This window comes from Buteo buteo, chromosome 22, assembly GCF_964188355.1.
Source record: "Buteo buteo chromosome 22, bButBut1.hap1.1, whole genome shotgun sequence".
NCBI classification, from domain to species: Eukaryota; Metazoa; Chordata; class Aves; order Accipitriformes; family Accipitridae; genus Buteo; species Buteo buteo.
Genome location: NC_134192.1, coordinates 15391006 through 15412722, shown reverse-complemented (window position 1 = coordinate 15412722; position 21717 = coordinate 15391006). Strand labels below are relative to the sequence as shown.

At 45.3% G+C, this 21717-nt stretch overlaps 1 protein-coding gene and 1 long non-coding RNA gene across 6 annotated transcripts in view; both read right to left on the bottom strand.

Annotated features, from left to right (window-relative positions):
• Positions 1 to 418: 418 nt before the first annotated feature.
• SLC6A14 (solute carrier family 6 member 14) lies at positions 419 to 17480 on the bottom strand. 5 transcript variants are annotated; one of them, XM_075053636.1, is made up of 14 exons: positions 16333 to 16410; positions 15430 to 15598; positions 13508 to 13639; positions 11773 to 11934; positions 10320 to 10455; positions 9447 to 9579; positions 7412 to 7552; positions 6117 to 6345; positions 5907 to 6032; positions 5697 to 5815; positions 4380 to 4479; positions 4032 to 4141; positions 2818 to 2985; positions 419 to 2212 (listed from the first exon to the last, which is right to left on the bottom strand). In XM_075053636.1, exons 1-14 carry the CDS (start codon positions 16378 to 16380, stop codon positions 2063 to 2065), a joined length of 1923 nt encoding a protein of 640 aa, XP_074909737.1. In that variant the 5' UTR covers positions 16381 to 16410; the 3' UTR covers positions 419 to 2062. The 5 variants fall into 5 exon arrangements, with proteins under 5 accessions (XP_074909737.1, XP_074909740.1, XP_074909739.1 ...); XM_075053639.1 differs by having other exon boundaries at positions 15430 to 15590; positions 16333 to 16402; XM_075053638.1 differs by lacking the exon at positions 16333 to 16410 and adding an exon at positions 16971 to 17480 and having other exon boundaries at positions 420 to 2212.
• A 53-nt stretch (positions 17481 to 17533) lies between these two features.
• LOC142043012 (uncharacterized) overlaps positions 17534 to 21717 on the bottom strand; it is a 35370-nt gene continuing 31186 nt past the window's right edge. Inside the window, exon 4 of the long non-coding RNA XR_012653920.1 lies at positions 17534 to 20293. This is a non-coding gene — a long non-coding RNA (uncharacterized LOC142043012). The remainder of the gene's footprint in view (positions 20294 to 21717) is intronic.

Below are 21717 nucleotides of genomic sequence, written 5' to 3'. Positions count from 1 at the left end.
AAGGCAGTAGGTGGCTGGTATTAGCCTTCAGCATCTCTTTTGCTGAAACTTTCCTGTATTCTTTCTGAAGCTGTTTTGGCCAGGCTGCTTCCCCACCACCTCTTGGAGTGCTCTCACTCATTACTTGCTTAACTTCTCTCTCCTTCCCAGAGCCTGTCCCTTCCCAGGTATGAACTGCTGCCCACTATGGCACTCCAATGGACGGTGCACTGGGGGATGAGCACAACAGCTTTGCAGCTCAGCCTCCCTCTGGCTCCCAGACTCTTCACACATTAGGGACAGTGACAGCACTGTTTTCTGCTGGTTCATGGCTAGACCACAACCCTAGAGCAGCTGGAGTGCAGAAAAGGGGTCCTCTCAACCAGCTTCTGTTATAGGCTGAACTCCCACAGTGCTTTCAATAAATCCCTCCTCAATTACTTTCTGTATTTTTTGAGTCCACTCCAAAACAGGGCTATTGCACTAGATCCTAACTTCCATAAGAAAGGCCTTCTGGAGGTTGAATCCTTCCAGTTCAATCTCCCAAAGGCTTAGGATCACAGAAGAGTTGATGGTACTTCCCTTCCCACCAACTGCCCACCCCCCGCCAACTCCATACAAAAGGCTAAAATCTCATTTTCCAGCTCCAAAACCATTAAAAACAGAAAATCACATTTTATTTGCCATAAAGTGTTGATTTGTCACAAAAACACCAGTATAAAACATACACCAAGGTATGCAGCTTGGGCAACAAGCCACTATCCACACTCCTTCATGTCCAGAAAGAGTGACAAAGCCCTGAGAGGAAGTGACAGCTAGAAACCCTGCTGCGCTGTTCCCATGGAAGCATTATCACAGTATGAGAGATGTTCCTCAGCACACAAAATGTACTCATTCAATCCATAGAACTTTCTTTCCTTTACCAGGAATTCACTTGTATTACAAGTGAAGTCAGGTTCTCTTAAACTAACCCCCTCCTGCCTATGTAAGTCTGTGTTCCCAAATGCATTACAAATTTCCTAAGTTTTCAATAATCTCATGATTTCAGCAAGTTTTGGAGTAACAGCACTACAAGGCAGTTGTAACCTTCACTTGGGGTAAAGTTCTGCTTCTTTTGGCTCTACTGCAACACTGACACCACTGAGTTTTTAAAAAGCACTTTGAGTCTCCTTTGGAAAGGAAAACCCAAGCCTCAGTGAAAGATGCAGAAAACAAACTGATAGGTAAAGCCTTGGTGAGTGTAGGAGAGCAGATGCAACAGAATTCAATAGTTACTATTTCATTCTGCAGAGCCTAATGACAGGGTATGGAAACATGGGATTTTTGAATTACAGACAGATGAATGCTGAGCATGGGGCATGATGCAGAAGATGGCTCTTTGGGGATCCCAAGGGGAATAATGAGAAATAGAAAGAAGCCTGCTCTTCACCATGTTAAGGCCTTATTTCCTGTGATGGCAATTTTTTGCCACTCAGTATTTAGATGCACAGACAAAACACACATACACTGTAGTGAACATCAAATCCTGAGCAGCCTCACAGCACTGGGCAAGGCTTAGAGCAAAATTATTCCTGTTCCCTGAGCTACAGTCCCAGGCAGCAGCACACCCATTCACCTCTCTGCCAACCTCACACCACTGTGGGTGGCAAAGCACAGCAGAAGGTAGTAACTGCCCATACCACATCAGGGCATGCAAGCACAGCACCTTTCGGCTCAAATTTCCTGTAGCTGGGAAGCACCAGAATGCATCTTTATTCTCTTCCACAACCGTATCTGCAGTCCAGCTGGATACTGGTTGGATGGGGTTAAGCGTGCCCAGTCCATCAGCCTGGGAAGCCTGCAATGCATTTTCCTGCCCTCTCCACCTAAATCTCTGGGGAGATCTCAGTGTCTAATTTAGCTATTCCTCCCCAAGCATATAGCACCAAAAATAAATAATACAGCTCACTTTCATTTGGGGGGGGGGTTTTGAAGGGCAGGGGGTTGATTTGCTTTTTGTTGTTGTTGTTTTGCATTGTCACTTTCTAATAATTAAAGAAAAAAAGCACACGTAGGTTAAAAATTTGTCATCCAAATGGCTATCTCATTGTTGAGTGTATACGAAGCCAGACACAGTAGGAATCTCGTGTTCCTTTTCCTTTTTGGAATCTACGACATGGCTGTATCTTTCTCCTCTGTTACATTCCAGGTAGGGACCCCAGTTTGCAGCGGGCCTGCAGCAGCTTACAATGCGCTGAAAAGCAAAAAACAAGAGCATTTAATGTCTTACCTTAGTCTGGGCTATTGTGAAAGTTCAGCAAAGCTGTAACTCTAAACATGCTCTGCAACTCAACAAATGGCAAACAAATCATCAAAGTTATTAAAAATCATTCCAAATGTCCTTGGGTTCAGTGGATTCTGGACACTGAAGTCAAACAAGCCGGGAAAGCTGTGACCAGCAGGACTCTGGCAAAGCTTGGCAAGAAGAGCATACATCAGATCTTGCACTGGCTCGTTTCTGTGAGGAATGGGAGGCAAAACTCCAGAAAATGATATGGGGATAGAAAGAGATAGAAATTCTTCAGAGAATTTAAAGCAGCTGGAATAACAGCAGAAACCATGAAAATCACCGTTGAATGTGTGGCTGCGCTCCCAGAGAATTAGGCTTTATCTTCTTATCAGGACACAGTAGGGTAAATTTGCCTCTGATGCAACTACCAGAGGGATATTTTGGTCTAAAAATCCAATTAACGAATACCTCAAGGTACTGAACGTGTGTTGGAGAAGACAGCACAGGTGTTCCTGACAATGCCAAGGAAAGCAAGACTTGAGGCTATGACACCTTTTTTGCATCCTTACCTGACAAAGGTTTCCTTCAGCTTTAACTATTTTTAGAATAGCGGCAATGGGAATCCAGATGACGCAGAAGATGATCATGCACCAGCCAACGGCGGTTCCCCAGGCTGGATATAACACCGAGCCGTACGTGGGAGGTGAAAACGTGACCAAAGACCAGACCAAAATTGCCTATAAAAAATGGCGAAGAGATTAAGAGAGAAAAGCAGTTGTCCAGCTAACTTGAACTTGCACCGTATTTCCAAGTTGGTTAAAAAAAGGGGCCATCTACAAATTCGGCACATTTCCCTTTTGCTTTCTGAGTGCAAGAACGGTTGGGCAGGATTTGGTGTCCAGTCACAGCCAAGCAGTAAGACTGAAGGACAGGGCTGAAAGACAACACTGATACGCACCCTAACACTTTAGGTACATCTCTGCTTAAAAAGAACGTGATCTCTGGGTTCTGTTGACATCTCATGTTGGAGAACATGCAAGTTGCTGGATGAGCCCAGTACCTTTCTCTGGATGTTTTATATGTTCCCATGGTCCGCTATTTACAGGCAAATGGGAAAGAATCTGAGATCAACTGTTGGCAAATATTGCTGCAGAAATAAGATGTTTTAGGGGCAGCATTTTCTAAACTGTAGTCTGGACAGATTAAAGGCAATATGCTGGCCAGAGTGACTTGGTACTGCTCCTGGATTTGGGATGTTAATGGATTCTCTCATAGTAACATAAATCAACCATCACCACTCACAATTAGAAGTGCCGGAGTAACGAAAAACTGAGACACACATAACAGGACATAAAAAGGTCTCATTTAGACAGGGCAACAGCTGGACATCCAAAGAACAAACCCAAGCCAGGAATCTGTCCTGAAAATGGGATTCCCCTCAAAGGGGAAAAAATCTAGGTTTTCAAAACATTTTCCCAGTCAGAAATGAAGATAATCCAGCTGCTAAGATGGACAATCTGGTTGCTCCGTGTGTCTCCTCAGAGGGCAGACCCAGCTCACTAGCAAGTGACCTGAAGGTCCAGCCTCACCTGGAGAGGACCCAAGGAGGAGCGGTATGTGTCGGAAAGCACAGATAGCACGTAGTTTGCTTCACTGGCACAGCCATACCCGCTCTTTATACATAGGGCCTGGGCATTCAGCCCTGAATCTTCACATGGAAACCTCTTCAATATCAAAGTAATAGGTTCTGTCACACTAACACAATCCAGTCATCTGCACTCACCATTAACAGCACAGGAGTAATGAAAAACCAGCACATTCTCCACCACAGCCAGAACAAACGGCTCTTCTTTCCAATCATCATTTCAATGTCTTCAATGAACCTGTTTCCTCCTGTTGAAAGACCAGCGTAGGGTGCACTGTAAAGCAGGTGCCTCCCTTGCAGGTGTGGTGCCTCACAAGGGATAGAAGAAAGGCAACGGTCAAGGGCAGTTTCTCCGGTTTGGTGGTAACCATTAAAGCTTTTCAGCCAGTTAAGTTATAAATGCTTTACTGCGGTAATTAATGTTTAATATACACTCTGCCTGGGATTGCATAGTCAAATCATGGATTTTCAAGGCAAATAATTTACCGTAAATGTAGATGATGCCTATTATCTCCAGGACAGCTGCAATAAGGATTCCCCATCCAGCACAAAAGTGATCTATTAGGTTAACCCAGTAAATTCCTGCCTGTAGAACAAAAAAACAAAGAGGTAAAAATGTACCCAGTCCCAGTAACATCTTTATGCAAATAAAACAAGTTGCGTTGCTCAAGCCAGTCTAACTAATCACCAGTCTGAGTTTCTGAAGTTCCCAGTTCTCTAGGCTAAGTCCATGTTTCTGAATATTATTTCCTTTAAAGATCTCTATGTCAAGTGGAAAAACACATCTGACAAAATACTCTCGATCTGTATATTAATAACAAGATACATGTGCACGCAAAGTATATCTAGAGAGCTGAGAGCAAAATGTAAATTTGGAACTTACTCTATTAAAGCTGATGCCAAAGGTTTAACACTGAGCTACAGCAACAGCTATACCAGTTATCAGTTCTGGTAGGCCTGTATACTCCTACACGCACAAGTTGTCCACGTGGGTTAAACACAGCTTTAAATACCAGCATGCAATAGCAGGATCACAGAGCAGGAAACAAGCTTTAAGCCTTTTCACACTCTTGTGTTCTGAGATCTTTGCAAGCTTCCCTGCCATCATGTTTGCTTGACCACACAACTGTCTATTCACTCCAATTGTCTCCTTCACATTCTCAGTCTAATTGCATAGATAAATCTGCATTTCTAGGTGGAGTCATGGCAATGAACCTTTACATCCTTAAAAGCAATTGCCTCAAGAAGTTTTCACAGTATACTTAAAATTCCTTTTATGTATGTGTATATATGTATGCGTGTACACACACACACACACAGAGACACACACACAGGAGAAGTAATCATACAATCTACAGATGCTTGTGAGCTAATAGGTTTTTCTGACGCGAATAGGCCGTTTCTCAAATCCTGTCCTGTTTGGCAGTCAGTTCTGAACAAAAAGATCCCATTGGCATCTATTAGCAGTACCCACAGCACTGCAGACAGACTGTATGCGTATGCTTGAGATTACACAAAGAATCTCCTGAACCGAGGAGCAATAAATCAGGCTGATGGTTCACAGGCTCTGTACAGGCCTTCTGTTTAAAAGCACATCTCAGTTCAATAATCACCGAAAACCTTGGGTTCTTCAAAGCTTCCCTCTGGGAGTTTCTTATTTGCATGTCCAGGCACACTGGCAGAATTCAAGATTCTCTCAGATCAATCCATGCAAACAGGAACAGTTGGAAAGGATATTTTGACCTGAGTTTATCGCTTGCAGCGTAACTAAAGCTACAGCCAAGAAAGAATTGAATGTCTTACCTGAGTAACACAGATAAGACCGAGAAAGAAGAGCAATATGCACACGCCCAGGGTTATAGGGATTCTTAACTTTTTCATCACTTTGGGATATATATCTTGTATGGTGGTTGTAAGTGTTTCTGCAAAGGAAGAAGCGTGGGTTTTGAGCAGCACAATTAAGAAAGGCAATGTTCATTGGAAAGGCCATGGGTTACTTAAAACCCCACTCACCTATGGTGGCAAACTGAGAGTCAAGTCCCAAGAGCAGGAGCATGAAGAAAAACAAGAAGGACCACAGAGGAGAAACCGGTAACCTGGAGAGAGCTTCTGGGTAGGCTACAAATGCCAGATCAAATCCTGGGAAGCAGAGGAAGGAAGGAGGTTACTGTCACGCCTTGGTCAAAGCAAGTCCCAATACCGACAGCGTGACGATCAGCTTACCTGAGTCCACAACCTCCGAGACGGGTCTCTCGGACACAAACGCCATATGTCCCAAGATGGAGAATATCGCAAACCCAGCAAATACGCTGGTGACGCAGTTGGTTACACAAACTAAAATAGCATCCGAGTAGCAGTTGTTGTGGAACTTATTGTACGATGACAAAGCAACAAGCCCGCCCCATGCCACGGACAGGGAGTAGAATATCTGGGTGGCCGCATCTTTCCAAACCTACCAGCGATAAGAACATGGGCATTATTGTATTAACTTACAGTACGTATCAGAAACATTTAAGTCGGCCCTCTGTGGAAGCTCCAGGGTTTCTCTACATTTAACCTGAATGTTTAATCCTATTTCATTTAAGTTTTAGAGTAGGTGGGATAGAGCATGCTTGGTGACCTTGCAGTCTTAAGCACAAACAATACCTTCTATGATCTCTGAAGGCCACATCCTGAGTATGTTGCCAAATACTCTAAATCTTACTGTGCTAACCCTGAAGAAGAGCTTCCATTCATTCACATGTGTGGGTTCTTGAGATATGAATCTTGTCACAGTGCCAATGAATAAGGAAAACCAGGACAGGGTTGCAGGAGTGAGAACTTCCATGTGCTCTCCAACTTGTGCTTCTCACACCGTGACCCAGACAAACCACTTCTGCCTCTGCTGCAGCTCCTTAGTTAGCACCAAAAGCTTACATAAACCACCAAAAATAAATATTGCACTCAATGTCTGCTTTTGGTAAAACTGAACTAATGTTGGCATAAGCCAGAACAAAAAAATCCAGGCTTCCATTGTGAAAGGTGCCCTTCCCGGTCCACCTAACTTTCCAAGCTAATTTCCTGGGCAAGGCACAGCCTGAATTTCAAACTCAGTGGTCCCTTCAACCTTCTGATAAAGTCCCTTGAAATTATCAGTAACCAAAGCAAGTGGGACTGATGCAATGAGAGCAACGCTTGATCCCAGAGCAAGACCTTTCTGAGTAGGCCTTGCTAGGATGAAAGTCCAGCATGTCTGCAAGAGCTGCTCAGAGGCAATACCACAGTTGTCATCACTGTCTGCTGTGACAGGGACGGGGCAGAGGGTGGCTATTGTTTTTAGGTTGAGAGTATCTAGAATAGGGGCTTGGACTTCCGATAGAGCTGGGGGTTGCTGAAAAAACAGAACACAGCTGCAGATACAAAATGCAGGGCAGGACATGAAGAAGCACCTGACTGAATAAAAAAAGTTGCTCTCTAAGTGACAAGCCCACAGAACCATAAAAGTGTGTCACGCTTCTGGGGATGACACTACCTCTCACCTCTGCCTCCATCAGCTTGGTGATGTTGGACTGTCTCCCAATGTAGTATTCGATGCCATCCAGAGCACCTTCCAGGGTGGCACCTCGCACCAGCAATATGAGCAGGATGACGTATGGGAAGAGTGCAGTGAAATAGACGACCTGCAGAAAGAAGGGCAGGGACACTCATTAGAAGCAAGGGGATGCACAGGCCTTGGTGCAGGAGGAATGGCCAGGTTTTAGGCTAAGATCTGCTGGTACAAATGAAAAACAGGTGACCAGGGAAGTGAACACAGGCCAAGCACTAAACCATCTGGCTTAGCCAGTTCTGGAGCTGCATTCCAGCAGAAGCAGAAGGCCCAAGCCACATATCCACTTTTTAGATAGCACTTGACCAGTTTCAGAAATGTGTTTTCTGACATGATTTACTGCTGTGGCAAGGCCTGGACTCATCTACCCCAGAGGTCTCTTGCTAGGCAATGCTTCTAGCAAATGCAAACTGAAAGCCAGTCAAAATTAGATGACCAGGACGGAATTATTTCCTGTTGAAACTTAATTAAAACAAAAAACAAAAAAACAAACACAAAACCCACCCCAAACCAAAAAAACAACACAAACAAAAAAAAAAAAAAACACATGCTGGAAGCTTTCTTTACCAGGAACAAGGCCTTTTAGGTTCTCTCAGACACAGATCTTTTTTGTTATTTGTCTACACAATTTCTAGCACGATGGGATCCAGGCTAGAAGCAGGGCTAAGCAGTGCTATTATCATGCAGGCTATATTCAACAATACTCTTGTTCCTCAAGTCTTAGTTTCAGTGTTACGCAGACAGATAATTGACCTGGTACTGCTGGTTACACCAAGCCATAGCATTGCACCATCGTATGGCAAGTCTGCCATTTCTGAAGACCTCCTTCATATTTGCCCAGAATAGTCAATTCTGTCCGCTCTTCATCTTTGCCTTGTTCCTGTCTAGCTAGATTCTTCTGAGTCTTACCTTAGTCCTCAAAGAGGCTTACCTTCATGCCAGAAGAGAAGTGACAACAGGAAGAGCCAATTGCCAGGAACCCAAAGAATGCGAGTTTAAGAGGAGCCATGCGGCAGAACAACTGTGGCTGGGAAAGCACAGATACTCCACCCTGAAGCGCTGAGACGGAAGGCTGAAAGCTCCAAATAAAAAGGAGAATAGGAGGAGACATCAGACTGAGGAAAGGAAGACAGGCAGCAAGGAACCATGGAAAGGCACAATGACAGAAGGAATCAAAAGGAGAAAAAAAAACCGAAAAAACAGTGCAGGAAGGGTGAGAGAAAGAATGAAGGCAACAAAGGCTGAAGAAGTGACCGATGGAGATGCAACATGGGGTAAGTAAGAAGTATGGGGAGGAAGGAACTAAACCAGGAAAAGGGCCTCAGGCGGGAAAGAATGGAATTCATCCTGCCTGAAGTCTGGAGAGGAGCCAGCCTAGCCCAAGGAAAACTCCAGGCAGCCATGCTCCAGCACATGGAAATGGGAGCTCAGCAGAGCCAGAGCCTGAAAACAAGCACCTATGGACCTGCTCCCTAAAAGCAGCTTGAAATCTTGAGTACAAACAACATTTCACAATCTGTCAGGAACCTGCACATGCACATTTGTTCGCTGGACTTGACCTGTATTGTCCAAACATCTCAAATAGTCTGGAGGTGCAAATAATTACCGGGTGTTCCCAGGGTGTGTGCACGCATGTGCAGTCACATGCACATATCCATCATAACAGGCCAGGTGACTGCCAAAACTCAGCTGGAATCACCTGCATGACAGCAAGATCCTCAAATACATGGCAGCCCTGGTGGCGCTAAAAGACCCATGTGTTAAGTAATTGCTGTGTAATCAGCACCTTACTCATATTTTATGTAACAGTCACAAAAGCCAAAGAGCAGAGAAAAGGTCTAATGCCAAGCCCAGTAGAGGGCAGTGGGTTACGACTGCATACTGCCTTGTGCTAATCTTCCCTGAGTCCAACTGACATTGGAAGAGCAGGATCAGGCCAAAAGACTGCTACTTGCTCTTCCTCTTACCTTTCCAGAAGATTTTATTCCTTTAAACAATGCAGCTCCAACTATCATCCAGGACAGGAGGAGGCAGAGAGCCAGATACCACACGATGTTACCAGTCTCATCCAATCCACTCGAGCGCTGAAGAGCCACTTTACTGAAAACACAAAATGCTGCAATGAGAAGAGGGTGACAACAGCACACAATCCTCCCCTTCAGCTACTTCTTGAAGGAAAGAAGTGAGCTGGTTTCTGTAGATATTACAAGACCCTGCAGCAGCTTCCATGAGCGTGCAGTTAGAACTGCATGATTGGCATTGAAAAATTTAATATTTAAGTGCATTTTCCCCCTCTTTTTAAAGTCTACCAGCCCTCAGCTCTCCATACATCTTCCATCAGGCCTACCTCAGCTCTTTCATGTTAACCATGAAATTCTGATGGCAAGAGAAGAGCCCATGAGAAGAATCAGTTCCCAGGAACCCAAGGAACATGAGGCAAATTGAAACCATGTAGCTAAAGAAATCGCAATTTTGCAACAGGCCCAGATTCAGAATAAGGTGAATAGATTTTGCACAGTAACTCCTGAAAAAAGTGTATACTATACATAAAGATGCTAAGTAGCCCCTACCACGACTACAGACATGAGGACTTCTTTAAGCTGGAGTATTTTTCAGTTTGCTACAGGTTGACTCATTTGTTTCTCTCTTTTTCTTTTTTTTTTTTTAAGGGCCTATACTCATCAATTAAATTTTAAGTCCCCTCTGCACAGATTTGCATACCCACCTCCCTTGGCTAGATTGTTTCTGGACAGCAAGATAAGACAAAAATAAAAGATGCATTCAAAACCACAATGCATAATAAATGCATTTTTAGCAATTTCTTTAAAATATTTACTTACTTCCAGTATTGCTCACTGGGAAATTGCACTGTTTTGTAGTTCATGGTGCCGTTTATACACGTGAGATTGTTGCTTGTGATGAACGAGTAGTTTGCATGAATGATTTCTCCATCTAAGGTTGCATTGCAGTCGCTTACTGAAAGCAAGCAAGAAAAAGGGATTGTTAACACAGTGATGACTGTATAAAAATCAGACTATTATAGCAACCGTTTTCTAAAGAGTTACAGCTTCAGTTTGCCTACTAACAATATTTATAAACAAACCTGATCTATCACTTGCAGCTGTGACTTTGTTACTTTGACTGTAAATCAAAACACCAAGAATGTGGTGTGCTCGCTCCACCTTTCACTTACTGTCCAGAATACTTGCAAAAATCAGAACTGAGGATAGTTAAGATTGTAGCCTTGGTTACTCTATGAAAACCTTTGTCTCAAACTAAGGTTACACACAGATCATCCTCTAGCAACTTCATCTTATTATGGCAGAGGTCTTACTAGAGCTCTTTGAACATTTCGCTGGGGTGGGGGGTGGGGGGCATGGCAGGGTGAACACTCTTTGGGTTTTTTGGGCTGGGACTTTTTTTTTGCCAGAATATAAAGTGAAGGACACTATATCGGCATTTTCTGAAAAAGTCTTGTTGAAGCCTATTTCAGGACAGCTTCTTCAGTTCAGTTTTGTATTCCTCCAGCACTTAGACATTTTGAGCTAAAATATTTTTGTTTAGCCCATAAGCAAGCATCAACTTTTTGTTAAATAAAGCATCTCAACTTCATTCTATGAAACCTACAAATCTTAGAAGAGATTTTCAGATATATGGTTAAGAGCGTTACAATTACATTAACACTTGGCAACACACTTCCAGCTACTAACTACTAATTCCCTCACCAACTTCACCTTTTGCCTTAAACTGGTCTGATACGGAAACTGGTGAGATAACAAGTGTTTGGCCGTACATGTGCTGCCAAACATCAAGAACAATAGTTTGGAGATATGTTCTAAAAGATAATAAAGTGTGAAACCAGTGCCTCACTGGTGCTCAGGATTACCATAGCTACAGAGGAGGCAAGGGGCAATGAAAGAACCTCTGATAAAAGCTACAGCAATACTCTTGCTTCATGACAGGAAGGTATGTGCTTTGCCACGAAGCCTGATGAAATGGGAACGCAGTATTTCTGAGGACTGTACGTACTAGAAGAAACCCTAGGTTTTAAAGGAGAATAAAAAGGATGCAACAAGGAGGTTTCAGCCCAGCTCTCTGTAGATTTCCCAAGCACCCAGAGCTGCTGCCAGGGAAGCAGACAAGCATCACTCCTGTGTGTTCAGAGACAAAACAGCAGGAAGGATTTTTCAAGCCACGGGTAGCTGTCTTGCTCCTGTAATTTCTCCCAGAAAACAGTACAAAGTGCAATTATCCAAAACAATAATATTAAGACCCATCTGTTAAGTACAGTACCTAGTCGTGTTTTGCTGCAGAACTCATCTGCCCAGGAAAAGCAGTCTGACCACGGTAGCACTCTTTGAAATGAGGCAAATAAGTAGTAGAGCGCATAAGCAATGATAACATTGTAGTAGATCGCCACAAATGTTGAGATGATGACCATTGTGATGCCCACTCCTAGGAAAGAGAAAGACACAATGTCTTAAATACCCCAAACTTGGGTTGAAAAAAAGGAAAAAAGAATGCCCTTCACTTGACTTCTAAAAGGCTACTTGGGAAGAATTTGAGCTGTTTTTTTGTTTGTTTTTTAAATAATTTTTAACAGCAACTGAACAGGGAAAGGCTAAAGCCATGAAACAAGGGATGTGATCCAAACTGACCATCTCAAATATGGTTTTGACACAGAATTTGAATCAGGCCCACAGAAAAATTGGACTAGTTGCTAAGTCCAAGTCTAAAGGAGAAAGTCAATATTTTATTCTTTCCCAGTTCAGTGGGAAGCTTTGGTTGCTTAGTAAAATAAAAGAAACTACACTAGGACTGACTAAGCCATTTTAAAGATCCCACTGTAATGAATGGTTTTGCTAATAAATGAGAAGCAACACAGAACAGTAAATCTGTGCCAATAATACTGTTCTCCTCCTTTGTTAAAATGAACATTGTTCTGCAAGTTTGGGAAAGTCTGCCAAACTGTCCTAATCATCTTAGAGACCATATTTAAGTTTATATCTTCACAGACACGTAAAAGATTTAATGTGTCTATAGACTTCTGCTTTAAAGTTAAAAACACTGCTCTCCTGAAAGGTTGGTTGTGCTGCAGAACAGAGACTGGCAAAAAGAGTAAGTGTTCAGGCAACCAGCCAGACTGTAATCCCTTTTGTTTCTGTAGAAGGTGGCGAGTAATGTTCTTATTGCATCAGAAAGAAAATTCCTTGTTCCTACACTAATTCCTCTGGTAGATAAAGAGGACAAACAAGACCAATTGCATAGTCCTTTACACCCATGGCTACAAGACCTGGATGTATAGGAGTGAGTAAAGCACATGGTTAATTGTTTCCAAACACAGGAATCACCTATGAAATTCAAACCCTCACAGAGACAGGCAAACTATCATTACAGAATGCAACTATTTCTCTTATCACAAAAGGCACGTCACCTTACAAAGTCGGAGTCTAGCCTATTTTGTCACACCAGCAAATGACTCACAAGGCAATGAGTTGGATGAATATGTGCACAGCATTGCATGAATCAATCAGACCCACGTGCCTGTGCCACTGCTGGCAGCCAAATACAGAATTAGCTCATCCAACATGGAACTGCCTTGCAAGCTATATAGGACGTTAAAGTGTAAAGAAACAGCAATAAAGTTAATTTCTAAAAGTGATTTTCTGTCTGTTGCACGCAGTGCAAGGTGTTTAACTGAGGTTTTCCCTCACAGAGCAAACAGGGTGATTTCCTTCTGTCTGGACAGCTGCAGTTAGGGTGGTGTGCTGTGTAACACCAGAAGAATCATTGATAAAGCCTCTCACAACTGACAACCTTTTTTGGGGAAATCTTTAATCCAGATCTGTTTATTAATTGAGTAATAAGGAATTTCTACTTGAGAACATAATGCTGACCTCGTAAGCTTGCGAATATTCTCTACACAGAAACCGGCTTCTCAGAATTAGTAACTTTGTGAAGAAATCATTATTTCACATCTGCTTATTAATAGCGTAAAAAAGATCTGAGGAAACATAATAATACCAACCTTGAAACAACGGTAATATTCTCCAGACGGAAATTGGCCCTAGACTGGCAAACTGCCCAAGGGAACATTCCATGAAAAATAAGGGCAAGCCAGCTAAGGCCAACATCAGGGTGTATGGGATTAGAAAAGCACCTGAGGGGAGAGAGGGAAGAAAACCCACAAACACACACACAGGGAAAACAATGAATCTTTCAGTATTCACCACAGTTCCATCACATTTTATACACCCCTTTCCCCCCCCTGCCTCAAATATCCCACTGTGGGGGTTTTTTTGCTCTTTGCAGAATAGAGAGATTTGTTTCTAATTCCTGTTTTCTCTAAGGCTAAACAGTACCTGCGATGAAGAGACACAGATTACCAGGAGAACTGGTGATTTACGTGGGATGGCTTCTCTTTTACAGAGTTCAAAGGATTTTACAAAAACTCTTAAAGACATACTGCTCTCATACAAGCAGGGACACTGCTCAGCTGTAGGCACCATCGGCTTTGCCTGCTTTCTATTTCATCTACCAGCTTTTAGTTTAAAAAGGAACAGATCCATTCCTTCACGTACTTAGCTGTGATTTCCAACTGCCCTGTTAGAGTAGCTACTGGACGTCCAAGCATGAAAATTATTTTCTATGGTTGGCTGACTCCTGTGTCAAACAGCATCGCAGCGTGGCTCTTGTTCGAGGCCATTTTGAAGTGCACATTAACCTGATATCAATGTGAGCCCTGTTCTGTGAAAGGGACTGGCACGTCTTTGGGTGTGCACAAAAGATATGGAAAGTGAGAGCACAGGTTTCCTAAGCGTGACCTGATATCCCCACGGAAATCTGTCCTCTCCTCCCTCAGTGAACTTCAAGCAATCGAGGACCCAGTTGTGCAAGGAACTGCAAATACCTGCTGTAATTTAAGGAAGTAAATAGTCCCACAGAATTAACTGGATTACTCCTGTGTTTCGAAACAAGGATGTAACAGCTGTCTTTATCAATCATGGGCAAGGGGCACAGAGCAGGATACAAGCAGCAGCACGAATATGCTTAAAATGCAAAGCTTTCTGCTGCAGCACATAAGAAAAGAAACATCTAGTTCAAGGGCTGATATCATGAGTTATTTTGTTTTCACAATTTTCTTCATTATTCATAAGTAATACAAGCCAGCCAAGCTTGCTCCAGTAAAGCTCCTGTACCATGAATGCCACCTTGTGCACATGCAGTGCAGTTGTATGGGCAGTGCTGCATTTACAGTCCAGAATTTGACTTCCAACGACTGTTAGGCAGAGCAAGTAAGTACATACGAGCAAGTCCTCCGCAGTTACTTGGCATTTACGCTCTCTTTAATTACCAGTGGTTGCCTGGCAAGTAGACAGAACTCCGGAATAGCAGCCGGGGAAGCCAGTGGCCTCTGTTTGGCTTTGCCACCAGTTCATTGTGCAAGCACGTAGAGGCTCTCTCTGCCTCGCACTTCCCAAGTATCTGATGGGGATAATTATTGAGCTTGGGTAATTATTCCAGCCTAGCTTGTTTGCCTGGCAAAACAAAGGTTGAGAGGGGATTCAATTGCTCTCTATAAACATATCAGGGAGGTAAGCACTGGGGAGGGAGAACAGCTATTTAGCTAAGTAGAGGGTATTGGCACATTGACAAAAAGATGCATGTTGCTCACAAGTAAATCAGAAGAGTTCTGGAATTCTCAGGTGGAATTTTGCAATTAAAACTAAATACTATTTGCCTCTTCAGCTGGTACCCAAAAAGCACAGGGATGCCTCCTCCTCCTCTTCCCATTCCCATCAGCGGGCACTATCCCAGTTCCCAGGGTGATGCTCACATCCAGCTTTGACAAAATGTGCCTGACCTCAGGGCTGGCCCTCGGATCTGGCCTTCCTCTCTCTTGGGGATAGCAAGATGTGCCCACCCGATGCTGCCATTCAATACAGGTACCTCCGCCATTCTGGTAGGTGAGGTAGGGAAACCGCCAGACGTTGCCCAGGCCCACAGCGTAGCCCACCATGGAGAGCAGGTAGTCGCCTTTGCTTGACCAGTTGCCACGCTCCAAGTTCTCATCGCTGTCACTGGCGTGGGCATCTTTTTCATTTGACAAACTGAAGTCCTTGGAAGAGAAGAAGAAGGGAGGCTCAAGATTGCCACATAGGCAAGCGGGGCAGTCATATCCTCATTTCTCTGTCCAGAGCAGCACTTTTGTGTCGCTGGGCAGGGCAGCTAGACAGGGTGGGCAGAGCCAGGTGGGCTGTCAGTGCAGCTGATCCCTGTGACAGGACAGCACGGACCTGTGAGGGAGGGTCCCACCAGAGAGCCCAAACAGCCTTCATGGCCAGTTTTGCCCTGCTCCTACCTTAGTCCCCTGTGCTGTCAGCTCCTGGGGGCTGCGCCTCCAGTGGACTCCCCTACTCTGCCCCTGCATGTGCCCAGATCCCCACACCTGCTCAGATAGTCACCCCAGCACACACCTGTATGCCCACTTCAGACCTGCCCTGATGCCCCCAGACCTGCCCAGGTGCTCATCCCTCTTTGCCTACCCCAGTGCCCCCACATCCCCATACCTGTCCAGATCTCACCTGCCCGGTTAATTTCATACCTGGCCAGGTGCACCATACCTCACCTGCCCGGCGCGTCCATAGCTGCCCAGGTACCTGCACCCCACTTGCCCGAGTGCCCCTATGCCTACCTGGGCACCTCCATACCCTTCCCGCTCAGATGCGCCCACACCTGCCTGTGTCCTCCCACACCTGCCCAGGCGCATTCACACCTGCCCAGGTTCCCCCTACCTGCCCGGGTGCCCCCGGCCGGCCGCCCCCGGCCGGCCACCCCCCGCGGCCGCCTCACCTTCTTCTTCCCGCAGGAGAGGAAGCCCGGCAGGCTGAGCATCCCCATAGCCGCCGCCGCCGAGACCGCTCCGCTCTGCCCGCGCCGGCCGGCGCCCGGCCCTTTATCGGAGCCGCCGCCTCCCGCCCGCCCCCCGCCGCCCTGCCGGGAACCGCAGCCCCTGGGCTGCCCCACGGCCCGGGCGGGCCGGCACCTCCCGCCCCCGGGGCACCCCCCGGCCGCCCGCCCCCGCCCGCCGACCCTCCTCCAGCCCGGCGCCCACTTCCTTGGGAACACCCTGCCCTGCCCGGCCGCCTGCCCACTTCCCCTCCTAAACACCCCCTGCCCTCCGCACGCCCTCCCCTCCTCACCTTTCCCCGACCCACTTCCCCTGCCGCGCACCGCCCGCCGCTCGCCGCCTCGGCCCGGGCTCTTCAGCCCCCCCCCGCCTGCCCGCCCCCTCGCCCCCCACCTTCCCCTTCCCTCCGCCGGCACCTACCCACGCTCCCACCCCCTCGCCTGCTGCCCACAGGGCCGCCACGTCCCCGTCACGCACGGACCCCGCTACCTCCCCAGCCCTCCCCACAGCGGCGCTGCCCGCCTGCCTCGCCTAGTTCACTCGCGGGAGACCCCGCTCGTGGCTCCCTCCCCACCCGCACCTGCCTCTCATTCCTCCTTAGCCTGCTCCGGGCTGGAGTCCGGGCTCAGGGGACGCGCGAAGCCAAGGGCACAAGGGGGTTAACCAGCATGGAGATTTCGGCTTCTCAATACACCTTCCACCTACCCGAGAGGCATGGAAAGGGCAGGTCATAAAAGCGAAGCCGTCGCCAGAGGAGGAATTTAACGAGCAACGACTCAAAGGCATTTTCTGAAGCACTCCCCTGATTCACCCACCAAAGCCACCTTCCCCAGGCATCCCCTAGGGACACGCAGGAGGACACTGGCCAAAGCACACTCCCCGTACAGGCACAAGGGGACACTGGTGGCTGGCTGCTTAATTGCCCTCCTCCGTTTCTAACTCCTCTTTTCTATGGCTCTTCCAGATCCACACCGTGACAAACACACTTTCTGTCCTCAATTAGTGGGACTTCTCGTTGAGTAAAGTGCTACTCAGGATGGCTCGATGTAGTCATGACTAAGAGGTGTACCAGAAGTGAGAAGTGTGTGGGCGTCCCGGTTTCAGCTGGGATAGAGTTAATTTTCTTTCTAGTAGCCACTATAGTGTTACATTTTGAATTTAGTAGGAGAAGAATGTTGATAACACACTGATGTGTTCAGTTGTTGCTAAACAGTGTTTATACTCAGTCAAGGGTTTTCCAGCTTCTCATGCCCAGCCAGCAAGAAGGCTGGAGGGGCACGAGAAGCTGGGAGGGGACACAGCCAGGACAGCTGACCCAAACCAGCCAAAGGGGTATTCCATACCATGGGACGTCATGTCTAGTATATAAACTGGGGGGGGAGTTGGCCAGAGGGACAGATCGCTGCTCGGGAACTACCTGAGCATCAGTCAGCAAGTGGTGAGCAATTGCGTTGTGCATCACTTGTTTTGTATATCCTAATTCGTTATTATTATTGTCATTTTATTATTATTATTATCATTATTATTTTCTTCCTCTCTGTCCCATTAAACTGTCTTTATCCCAAACCACGAGGACACACTGAGAAATCAGTCAATCTTCTAAAGCCTATTTGAACTGTACATAAACTAAAAGAACCTTTTTGACAATCCCGATTTGAGTTATGAATTTGAAATAAAATGAGATAGCATGGTTTGGTGTTGGATTTTGGGTAACTTCAGTATCTGTGGGTCACTGTCTACCCAGGGGGAAACAAAAGTGTTCCTGTAAACAATGCTGGACCTGACAAAAGCACCGAGTTATCTTCCAAACTTGTGATTCAGAATTGGGTATCAGCTTGTTTAGAAATGAAATGAGATGAAAAACAACCTGTTAGCCACAGCCTCTCCCTCCTTATTAGGATTAAGTGCATGTTGTAATGTTGCGGAGTCATTGGCTGGCATTCTCTCTGTGTAACTCAAGATGACTAAAAGTAAAACTATACTGGAGGTACCACTCCTGGGATGTGTTCTGTTTCTGACCATGTGAATGTTCATTTCTAATGCATTTTCTGTATTTAAAGAGGAAAAATAAAAATCACAGCACAGTCATAATTCCAGGTGTGATCAGTGGAGAGATGAGTATCATTAAGAGAACTGTGCCTGAAGCAGGGCCTTTTTTTGCCTCCCTGTTAGCTACGCAGCTGAATAGCACAGCAGTTTGATTTGCATTCACTAGAGGTTGAGGCCATCAGGTTGAGCCCTGAAGGCTGGTTCCTCACAGCTAGCATAGCCACCCATCGGCCAAGCACCCTGCGAGCCAGTTACCACTGGAATGTCTCAGCTAGAAAGACAGAGATAACAACCAGCAAACCAAAGCCAGCTTGGTTCTGCCACAGATGACATACCCCATCTCCTGACCAGCAGCATAACTGAGGTACCTAAGTAACCTCTTTTCTTTGGAAAGCACCCCTGGATTACTATGAACTCCATTTGCTGAACACTCTGTTAATCCAATGGGGGGAAAAAAAGAAAAGGAAAAAAACCCACCCCAACCATTAATGATAACCTTAACATGCCGACTACACAGCAAACAATTTGGACATTTCCTAGGAGCAGTGAGATACCCATATTTTCCATTCGGTTGCACCAGTGCTATTAGATGTTGGGTATTGCCCTCAGCTAACACAAACACAGCTATGGCGATGAAGTAGATGTGTTTAGTGTGCTTATTTAAGAACACGATGAGTAAATTCTGTTTCTTAATCTGTATTTTCTGCAATAGCAGTGCTTACTAATGTCAGCACCTGGCACACAAATTCAAAACCAATTCAGCAGACAAAGCCAGGACTCCTTTACCTCTCCCATTCCCAATTGGATGGAGCTAAAGACCAGAAAACCCACTCTGCACGTAGAAGCAACAGCTTTAGAATAGCACTAATCCTGGCATTAAAGTGGTAAAAGGAAATCACTGGTGTGTCTACAACGCAGGCAGTCCTTTCTACGATAAAGTGATCCAGAAGAGGAGCAAGAGTGAACGCAAGAGATGCCTGCAGCCTTGCCATCTCTAACATGCACGAGTCCTCAAAAAAGAGTCATGAATCTCAAAACAAATTAAGCTTTCTCCCACCCAGAGAAGACCAAGCAGCACTGGCAGCTGCACGTGGAAGTGTCCACCTACCAGACATGAATCATGTAGTTCAAAATAACATCTGCCCTAGCTGACAGCCCAAAATAAACAAGAGCTCAAGTGCAGGAATAATTATTGGTGTTCTGCAAGGCTAACAGTCAAACCCACCAGCAGCACACAGGGATGCTACGTGAAAAGCTGATGGAAGCTGGGCCTGGCTACCTACAGATCAACACATTTTATCCATGGAGATCCCTGCCACAGGAATCAAACTACACACATCTGCCATTCTGGTATGCCTGCGAGTGCAGCTACTTGACACTTGCCCCATGGTACCCAGTGTGGTGTTATGAACCAGCTCCACACCTCTGAACAATAAGGCATATGCCAGAGTGCATTAGACAGCCATGCAAGGATGATAGCACCTTCCCACAAAGGTAAAGATGGCAGTGAGGAACACCATAGCTGTATTTGCTGGCTGACAGAAACAGTCCCCTCCTATTTTATTCCAGCATCAGCACAGCAGCTTCCCTACAGCTACAGGCAAACATCAGGTAACCAAATGGCTGTAAAGCAAGCAACCAGAAAGAAAAAACAAACAAACAAAACACAACAAAAAAAACCCCCATGAAAACCAAAAAACTCCCAACCAAACAAACCCAAACCGAAAAAAAACCAAATCAAACAAAACCACTATACCTTGGCCTTCAGAATCTGAGGAAGATGACATAAACCATCTAACCATCCTCAACAGCACGTACTTACTCTCATCCAGAACTCCACAGCCATGTTGCACTCTGTAGAAGAGAGGATCAGAAAGTCAGAAGGGATTGCTATAAACTGACAGGCGAAGCAAGGCAGAAAATTTAGGCTGTTGGCTCCTGCAGCAGCATGAATTATCCACTCCTCTACAGGTGAACAGAATCAAAACCTACAGTTCACATTTAAATTAATGCTTTCTGCTTAAGAAAGCATCAGCCTTGATTTAAAGATGAAGTGATAATGAGCAAGCCAGTTTCCTTGGTCGTGAACTGAACTGCAGGTGATCTAGAACAAACCTTTGCCACTAACTTAATAAATAAATAAATAAAAAGTCATTGGTCAAACAACCCATGAAAGTAAGGCAGCATTCTCCATCTTGTGAGAAATGTATTATTTCACTGTGTGCCAGCTGTAAGCAAGGTGGAAGTGTGTTTAGAAAGAAGGCATGGCAAGAAGTGACCCTCCTGCTATGAAGACAGGATGGAGAGGTGACGATGGTATTGTCAAGGGCACAGGCAATGCAAATTACAGAGACAAAGGCAGTTGTTTCTGAAATAGCCTCTGCAGCTTGAGAGAGGTGCTTCTGGAAGCAGACTGTCAGAGTTTATAACAAAACACAAGGAGAGTGGAAAATAATTACTTGAGGCCTCATGCCAATACTGGCTTTCCTAGTTCTAATGGTCCCCATCCATCAGTTTGTATGACCCAGACAACTGAGATATGAAGCAGATTCTGCTTCCAACCCTGCTGATCCCTTTAGGGTGAGGGTTGAGATTTTGCTCATGGTAAAAGGAGATTATCTTTTATACATCCTTCTTCCTGGATCTGTTTTCCTTCTTTATCAGTTTTGTGCCTGTTCTGTATAGCTGGGATGTTCATTGCTGCTGTTCAACAGGCCATCAGGAAGCACACATCTACTCCATTTGGATCTCAAGCCACAAGTTCATTTTCATTAAAGGTTTAATGGAATGGAAATTCTAAGAAAATTTGATTCAGAAACTTAGAAAGGGGCTATTGAAAGTTTTCAGTAATGTCTGAAGAGTTTGGTTCACTAATGTAATACTAAATAATACACTCTATTATGCATTATGTAATTATATTAAAGACCCGTATTGGCCTAATCTCAACGACTGGCGCTTGATCAGATTTTTCCCCAACTTCAGCACTTTGGGATTCATCTATGTGACCAACTCAGAGGTGAGAAGTGCAGAAAGGTCATTCCTGCAGAGCTACTTGCCTCTATGGACAGTCTGCTATCATAACCCAAAAGAGGCAGCTGAAAGCTCACTTGCTCATGTCCTCACAACAGAACAGTTGCAAAATTGCTTTAAGAGCAAAATGCGTAAGCCTTCTAAGTCATGCTCCTAGGAAAATCCCTTTTTTATATTTGAGGGCGGGGACTTGAAACTGTATGGAAAGCAAATTTGCCTTTGGGCATTTTTGGCAGGCTGCAACCTGC